Source organism: Sciurus vulgaris (assembly GCF_902686455.1).
Source record: "Sciurus vulgaris genome assembly, chromosome: 12".
Taxonomy (NCBI): domain Eukaryota; kingdom Metazoa; phylum Chordata; class Mammalia; order Rodentia; family Sciuridae; genus Sciurus; species Sciurus vulgaris.
In genome coordinates, this window is record NC_136473.1 from 81234901 (window position 1) to 81244390 (window position 9490).

Below are 9490 nucleotides of genomic sequence, written 5' to 3' on the forward strand. Positions count from 1 at the left end.
GTGGTTCAGTGGTTAAGCACCCCTGGGTTCAATCCCTGATACTAAAAACAAAAAAAGAAGAAGAAAATAAAAATATATTATAGCACATGAAATTATTTTAAAATTTACTTGTAAAGCATATATAATATAGGAAAATGACTCCAAAGAAAATTAAGTGAGAAAAATTAGAAAAAGTATTTGTTTTCAACTTTATAAATATAATCATTTATACATTCATGTATACTCAATATAATTAACATTTAAGAAAAACACCTGAAAGGCATACACTAAAATATTATTGGTATTTATCTCCAAGCAGCCTGACTTTGATTTGCTCTAAATTTTTTCTTTATACTTTCATTTTCTACCCTTTGTGTGTGTGTGTGTGTGTGTGTGTGTGTGTGTGTGTGTGTGTGTGTGGTGCTGGGGATTGAATCCAGGGTCTTGCGCGTGCAAGGCAAGCACTCTACCAACTGGGCTATATCCCCAGGGCCACCACCCGCCTTTTTTTTTTTTTTTTTTTTAAACAATGAAAGGCCATATAGTCTAGTAATCTAGTAAGAGGGAATATAGTATCAAAAGCATGGACATTATAGCCAGCCCACCTGGACTTAAATAAATTCTAGCTCTGCCACTTATAATCTGTGTGACCTTGGGCAGTGTCTACTTCCAGCTCTATAAAATCCAGACAGTAACATAAATACTATGTCATGAGTTGTTTTGAGTTTTACATGTGTTAATAAATTAAAACTTTAGAATAGACCCTGGCTCAGAATAATCCTACAGTATATAAGCAGGAGCTATCAATACTACTATTACTGCTACTATTATTATAATGAGTGTTATAACTAAGCAATTTAAAAAACATATGCCTACAAAACTATTAAAATGGCTTTTAAAAAATGATCAATATTGAATGCAGTCAAAGATGTGTTGTAGATTGAATGTTTCTATCTCCTCCTAATTCATTTGTTGAAATCCTAAATAATGGTATTAGGAGGTGGGGCCTCTGGGAGGTAATTAGGTCATGAGAGCAGAGTCCCCATACATAAGATTAGTATCTTATAAGATGACGCACAAGAATCTGGACTCACTCTCTCTACTCTCTCCACCATGTAAGGCTGTAGTAAGAAGAGAGCTGTCTGCAAACGAAGAAAGAAGACCTCGCCAAGAATCCTGCTGGCATCCTGATCTCAAGACTTCTAACCTCCAGCACTGGGAGAAATCAATGTCTCTGTTTAAGACACACGGGTTTTGGTACTTGGTATAGCAGCACATTCTGACTAACAGAGACTACAAAGCCACTAGAACTCATACATTGCTCTTTAGAATGCAATGGTGAAGCTACTTTGGAATATCGTTTGGCAATTTCTAATAAAGTTAAACATTCACTACCACATGATTCAGTCATCTCATTCCTAGGGGTTTAACAAAATGAAATTAAAAAACAAAAAAAGGTTCACATAAAAGTTTATATGGAAATGTTTATAGTAGCTTGACTTATTATTACTAAAATCTGGAAATAACTCAAACATCTTCAACCATGAAGAGATGAACAAACTGTGCACACCCATATGATGGAATATCACTCAACAGTAAAGACCAACTACCTATTGTAAACAACACAGGTGAATCTCAATGCAGCACAGTAAAGGAAAGCAGACAGATTCAAAAGGCTCCATACTGTCTGATTCCATCTATAAGGCACTGTGGTAACAGGGGCAGAAAATTGATGAATGGCTAACATGGGAGGAGGGAAGGAGAAGGGGCTGTCTACACAGGAGCACAAAGAAATTGTATAAGTAATGGTAATGTTTTACATTTTTTTTTTTTTGCAGGGGGTTACCAGGGATTGAATTCAGGGGCATTTGACCACTGAGCCACATCCCCAGGCCCATTTTGTATCTTATTTAGAGACAGGGTCTCACTGAGGCTGCTTCTGAACTCATGATCCTCCTGCCTCAGCCTCCTAAGCTGCTGGGATTACAGGTGTGTGCCGCTGCACCTGGCTCTATATCTTGATTACAGTGGAAGTTACATACTTTGTCAAAATTCATGAAAGTCATAATAAAAAGGATGAAGTTTACCACATATAAAGTATATCTTAATTTAAAAAAATTTTAAATGAAAATAAACAAGGACTTAATTTTAAGTTACCAACAAGACCTGTCCAACCCCTTACCTTCATAGAATTATGCTCACTCTACATACATGGACAGCTGCCTATTTTATAACACAAAGAAGATTCTAAAAACTCAAATTGCAATATATAGTTACTTAATAGGACTTGAAGAATGGGGAAGAAAACTTTGGCTAGGGAACTAATGAAAGTCACTTGCATCTGCACTCCCTCCTCCTCACCAAAAAATCCAGAAGAGCCTAATATCTAAATCTGGCTTTGAAGTCTATCATGGCATGGGAACTTGGACTAATACACAGCAAGGGGCCAGGTGCCCAACACAGTCTGATGCATCATATCAACCAATTGGAAGAGGTAAGCTACTACAATAAAAAACTCATGATGAATAACTGTTCTAGATGCACAGTAATGAAGGAGCCAAGAGGATTTTCTGAATCTCATATTGCTATGGGTCCTGACACTAAGTAGAATAAATCAATACTCAGGGTAAGGCAGAAGTCACTTCACAGATGAAATATAAGAAGAATAAATAATGAATTAGGAATAAAAGAGAAAGGAATAAAAGACAAGTTTTACTTTACCATATAAGTTAACATACATAGCACACTATTTGACATTGAACTGAGCACAATGAATCTTCGTCTTCTGTCTCACTCTGAATATAAATTGCTCTGTCTATCCTTCTCTCCTCATCTGCTTCGAGCTCTACCTCTCTTTCAGAGAAATATGTAATTTAACCTTCCTGAGACTACAAGGTCAGATTGAGGTAGTTCTAGAATGACAGAGGCTACTATGAATTAAATTCCAGCCTGGAGTGACTCTGAGGGTCAACACTTGGACTCTGAGACCATTTTACAAAGCCAACTTTAATTTCTAAGTATGGAATTATTCGAATCTCGTTGGTATTCCTCTAAACAAAGACTGGTCAGACTGGGCTAGAGACAAGATCTATGTGGACTGACATCAGTTTCCCTCACCACACCCAGCACAGATATAAGTGCCAATCTAAAACGTGCTGAAAGAATAAGCAGGCATTCATTTTGATGAATTTTAGAAAATCTCCTTCCTGAAGGCAAGCACTTGCCTTTTACAACAGCCCAATGATTTCATGGGTATAATTCCTAAGAGTCTCTCTGTAGGCCTAGAACACCTAAGATCTTAATGCTAAGATACAAAGATAGGTACTAAAAATCATCCTTACTAAATAAATAAAAATTTAAAAGTACCAGTCCACATGAAATTATTAACATACACTTTTCTTTCTTGTTTACATAAATAAAATGGAAATTTCTTTGTGAGAAAACAAGTGTCTTCAAGGGATATACGATCAGATTAATATCTATCCAACATACCAAATATTAATTTATTTATTCACCAAAATGTAGTCTTCCTCAGTTTCCAAGGCTTTCTTCAGAGTTGGTCTAACCTTTGAGATAGTTCTTATCCCATCTATTTCAAGTATTATTAATAGGCCTCCTGGAGCTTGTTATCTTTGACTCAAGCACCTCGTGGTCTCAGCAAAGGCTGCCAAGAAAGAAAGGTCTCTTAAGTCAAAAGTAGCATCAAGGCGCTACAACCTGCAGTAAGTACAAAGTGTCTACCGTGACCCTGTGGAAAAGGAGAAAAATCACCCCCCAATATTCATGGGGGTTTCCTCCAATATGCCAATATGACAATTCACAGTTGGTCAAGTGGCCATGGCCAAAACAAAGGAAAGAAAGGAATCAATTATCCAGATAATGCATGCATGTTTATATAACAAGCAGATATTTTAACTAAATAATTCAGATGCTTTTACCACTCACCCTTGATATTGCAGAGGCGAATCAGTAGTAAGGGAGGTGGTTCAGACTGGCAGTTCCATTCTTATGTTTTGAAAATCATCTTTTATGTATCTTAAGAGTTCTTCAGATCATGGAGAAACACATTGCAACTCTTTGTAAAACGATTTTTCAAAGTTCCTAAGCTAATGGAGGCTCTCTTGATTCAAAGAGATGGTTTTTCAATAGAAGGCTGTTTTGACCTCAAATCTTTGAGCAGTTTACTCTTTAGCTGAATTCATCTAGTATTGAATATTCCTACTCAATTCAACTCACTAGCAGTCCTATAGATGCGAAGGAATGTCTATATTGCATTTGCAGGTAGTTAAAAAGAAAATCCTCTCCTATTTCTAGAAATTACTGCTGGGTACAATGGTGCACCCCTGTAATTCTAGTGACTTGGGAGACTGAAGCAAGATGATCACAGGTTCAAGGCTAGCCTGGGCAACTTAGCAAGACCCTGTCTCAGAATAAAAAATAAAAAGGGTTGGAGGTGCAGGTCAGTAGCAATGTGCCCCTGGGTTCAATCCTCAGTACTGCAAAAAAAGGGGTTGGGGAAGGGAGAGAGAGAGAAATTGACTGATTACCAAATGCAAAGCGTGTACTGAGATATGTTGTCCTTCACAGTCGGGAGTAGTAATGAAGAGCGAAGGAAAGGCACCAAGGTACTCAGTCTCAGTAGAAGGGCTCAGAAAAATCTGAAGTGGGAAGATCTACCATGAGTGACCTCAAAGAAAGTGCTTTTCTCAGAATGATATTAAAATGTGTATGGGGGGCTGGGGTTGTGGCTCAGTGGTAGAGCGCTTGCCTAACATGTGTGAGGCACTGGGTTAGAGTCTCAGAAGACATATAAATAAATGAATAAAATAAAAGTCTATTGACATCTAAAAAATATACTTAAAAAAAAAAGTGTCTGGGAAAGACCAGACTTAGCAAGCACAATACTTTAAAAGAAAGGTTACTGAGTTACACTAAGAAAAAGCCTCCTTCAATAGATGGATGATTCAAAACAGGACTAGAAAACCAGATTATATTTTTCTATCTTCTAAGAACCCACAAAATGATTTCCAGAATCCAGATCTCAATCTCCTTCACATCATGGATACATTTGAAAAATAAGAATTAACCTTTCCAAAAAGTTCAGAAATTTTAAGTTTAAATTTTAACTAAAATTTAAAGTGCTTCTCTTAGGATCTATCTTATTTTATATCCAGTGCCTTATTCAGTGGGATATAGAGCTCTGCAATTTAAATCTGAAAAATTCATGCCTACAGGCAATTTTTTCTTTTCTAACCTTGCACTAGTAACAATTTTGGGGGACTTCAATTTCTTTATCCGGAAGACGGGACTAACAACTTACCTGCCACATCTACTTCAGAGAGTCTCTACTGAGGCTCATATGAAGTTAGACTTATGAAATAATTTTTAAACATCAAAGCACTATACAAATACGGGCTGCTTAGGCACACAACTGTTGTGAGCACACACACACACACACACACACACACACAAAAGGATTAAAAATAGGGTGATAAGAGGAGAAGTTTCTCCCACCTTAGAGAGAAGGGATTCAAAAATGGCAAGGAGAAATTTTAAGCTATTGGCCTTGTGTATTTAGGAAAGTGGTTTGACATAAAATGTTTTTTGGTTTGTTTGTTTTTTGTATCTTTTTAAGTACTTTAAACCCAAGGCCTCACACATGCTAGGCAAACACTCTATCCCTAAGGTATATCCCCTGCCCTTTTTATTTTATTTTGAGACAGGTTTTAGCTAAAGTTGGCTGCCCTCCAACTTGTGATTCTCCTGCCTCAGCCTCCAGAATGGCTGGGATTACAGGAGTGCACCACCACACCCAGCTTGAATTATAATTTAGAAGTGGGTTCTCATGGGAACACAATCACTTTGCACAGACAGCAAAAGAAAAATAAGGAAGATTAAGAGTGGGTGTCCAGCTCTCAGCTCACCAAAATAACTGATGAAGTTCACTTGGGGAGAAAGGGTGGAGTCACTTATAACAGTGGGTATATACAGAATACTGTTGCATAAGTGAGAGAAATAAAAGTGTATTACCAACCATAGAACTGTCAGGTCATTCACAATCATACACACACACACACAGGTTTCTATAGAGGCTTTAGGGGAAAAAAATTGAAATCCTATTTCATAAGTATCAAGCAGAAGTGCTTCCTTAGCTTAATTCTCCACATGAAACCTGAGGGAGGTAGCACTGCTGAGAAGAAAATAACAATGAGGTCAAGGGTGTTCTAGGAGCTATAGCCTGGAGAAGATACAAACTGTTTTCCAAGCTCTACAAATCAGCAAAACAAGAGATGTGGTTTCGGAAGATCTGCTTGCCTTAACCCAGTATAGGAATTGACTCTCTAAGGGCTCTAGGATATTGGATAATGGGGGCCACACAAACGGAAAACTGAATTTTCTGAAAGAGCACCAGGCAAATGATACTAACTATGCATGTAAGTGACACTGTTTACACCAACAAGACAGAAGGGAAAATGACTAATCTATAGGGATAACACCGGGGACCAAATCACCAGTAACCATGACAACCCAAGTTGGAGGGAGGGAAATACAAATACTGACCAAACATCAGGGTGACACTATTGCTTCAGGTAGAGACCCTAGGGTCGGAAAAAGACTTGATTAGTGGAGGAAGGCGACCAAGAATGAAAGCGAGTGGCCAAAGAGGCAGTGTCCATGCAGGAGGGCTCGGCGGAGACACTAATACTGTCCTCGAGGCAAATCGCAGGGCTACGGGCTAGGGGACTGGACGCCTATATGACCGAAAGGGGAGTTACCTGGTGCAGGGCTGTCAAGCCGTCCACGTTGACGGTGTTGATGTCCGCTCCTCTCGCCAGAAGCTTTTTCACCTCGTCCGTGTCCCCGCTAGAGCAGGCGGCCAGAAAGACAGCGCCGTCCTCGAAGCGGACCCTGGGGCTCCCGCGCCTCGTCTGTGGTTGCCGCCCCGCGCCTCGTCGCTCCGCGGGCTCCTGCTCTGTCAGCGAGCCCCGCCAGCGCCGCAGCTGCTCAGCCCGCCGCATTCGCGCGGACTCTGCCCGCTTCCCGCCCAGGTGTTCCAGCTCCGCCATGGCTCCGGACTGGGCAGGTGCTGCAGAAACCACCACCACTAGATTGCTGGTGCGGCTTGGGTTGCCGCTGCCGCCTCCCTCAGAGCGCTTCAGCCGGGAGCAGAAGGCGGAGACCACAGCACCGCCATCTTTACTCCTCCCGCCACTAGCACCGCCTGCGCGCTCGTTCGGCTTCAACACGCAGGCGCTGCCCGGGCCTTGGCTCATCACGGGACTTGTAGTAGCAGACGTGCCCTGAGGGCACGCCCTCGCCGTAAGGGGAACTACATATCCCTGGATGCATCGGGAAAAAAAAGCGAGGACAAGTTGCTTCCTCTTTCGCCAGGGAATCCAGCAGGGTCACCTTTGCCCTGAAGCTGGAATGGGCTCCCCGAACTGACGTCAGCCTCTCCCTCTAGGCATTTTGGGAGTCGTAGTTTATTCTTGTTATGACTACTAACTGATCTTACTTTGGGAGTGGAAAGGAGGCAATAAATACCCGTTTTCTGCTGGGGAGAACTGGACGTAAAGTACCCGAAAGAGTTGAATCCATGTCCCGGTTCCAAATCTAGAGTTTTGTTAACATGTATTAATCACAGTAAATGGGAATGTGCATGAGGAAGAAAGGCATCCATATACATACAGCAATATGTGTATTACATAAATACTTTTCAACATGACACTTATTCTAAGCCCAGAAAAGATCTTTAAAAAGGAAGAAGCATCCAGGTGTAATGGCAAGAGCTTAAGCTTTGAATTCAAATTGAATTAACATTTTTAGACAAATTACTGGACTTCTCTGAGCCTGTTTCTTTATGCATAAAATAGAAATAACACCTCATAGGATAGTCTCATGGATTAAATGTGATAATGTAGGCAAGGATGCCTAGTGCTATTCCTGGAACATATCAGTTAGCAATAAACATCAATTTCCTTTCATTCCCCTCCTCTATTCTTTTCATGGATCTTAAATTATTACCAGACATAATGGACGTTTTGTCTTCCATGATTTTTTTTTTCAAAGCCACAGAAAGATGCTCTGCAACATTCTAAACTCCTAAGGCAACAAGTGGAATATTTTCATATTCAACATGAATTGGTTATAAAACCTTTGTGCATCTAATTGATTTAATAACTATATCCTCTAGGACCTTAACCCTGGACAAAATATAATTAAATGTGTTATCCATAATTAAAGAGAACACATACAAATATTAGGTTCTTTAATCTTTTCTGCATGTTTGAAATTGTTCTTTTAAAATTGTTACATAAATGCTGGGCATGGTGGTGCATGCCTGTAATCCCAACTACTGGTAAAGCTGAGGCAGGAGCATTGGAATTCCTGGTCATCCTGGATAACTTATTCTGACCCTGCCTCAAAATAAAATTTTTGGAAGGGTTGATGATGTAGCTCCAAGGTGGAGTGCATATCTAGCACACACTTGGTCCTGGGTTCAATTCCTAGTGCCACACACACCCACAAAAAGCTGCAAAATGATTAGTATTGTAAAGGGAAACTTTATTATACTCTTATTGTGAATATTTACCGGTTCCTCAATTTTCCCTGAAATGCACAGGAAATCATACACTGAAGTAAATAAATCTATGAATCGAAAGCCTCACATAAAAACTGACATATAAATACAAAATATTATGTTTAATAACATTGTGTCTATATACCAAATACTTTAAGATGGATATTCCTAAATACCTTATAAATACTTGTTAAGCCTTACAGCATCTTTGTATGCAATGTCTAATAATGTGCATAAAAATAAATCACTAATGCATACTTTTTGCAGGAAATACTGAGGATTGAACCAGGGGTGCTATACCACTGAGTTATATCACCAGTCCTTTATTTTATTTTTTATTTTAAAACAGGGTCTTTCTAAGGTGCTTAGGTCTTCTCTAAATTGCTGAGACTGGTCTCAAACTTGGAATCCTCTTGCCTCAGCCTCCCAAATTGCTGGGATTACAGGTGTGTGACACCACGCCCAACTTATTTCATTTGACTATTTTTTTTGCATTCAGAAACAAGAAATATCTGGTCCAGTTGTATAAACAAATTAAAGTTGAAAAAATAAATTAAATTGGCCAAGGTCAGCTTAAATTATTCTTTTCCCAAGAGATATGAGGTTCAATTTCGAATAGTCTCAATACTAGGAAGATTCAGGAAGCAGAAAGTACTTTCTTACTAATTATATTCGCTTTTCTTCTTCTTCCTCATCTTTCCTTCCTCCTTTTCCCCTTCCCTTTCCCTTTCTCCTTACCTTCTACTTTTCTCACTGTAGTAACTTTCTCTTAGGAGATTTTACAGAAAGGTGTAAATAGCTAAGTTCCTTGAATAATTTAAGTGCAAACCTACCTAGAAGAAGAGAAATATAAATTTGAGCTAAGTGATTATGAAAAATAATAAGTGTTACACTATAATTTAACCGTATCAGTCAAAAATTATGCCACAA

At 39.2% G+C, this 9490-nt stretch overlaps 1 protein-coding gene across 6 annotated transcripts in view; it reads right to left on the bottom strand.

Annotated features, from left to right (window-relative positions):
- Positions 1-7208, bottom strand: part of PPP1R12B (protein phosphatase 1 regulatory subunit 12B) — a 208757-nt gene extending 201549 nt beyond the window's left edge. For 2 of the 6 annotated variants that reach the window (XM_079106012.1, XM_079106013.1), the window contains exon 1: positions 6756-7205. In XM_079106012.1, coding sequence (XP_078962138.1) covers positions 6756-7046 — 291 coding nt within the window. In that variant the 5' untranslated portion in view covers positions 7047-7205. Of the gene's footprint in view, positions 1-6755 lie in introns of all 6 variants that reach the window. The other 4 variants (XM_079106015.1, XM_079106017.1, XM_079106014.1 and 1 more) reach the window with 3 other exon arrangements.
- Between the last annotated feature and the right edge of the window lie 2282 nt (positions 7209-9490).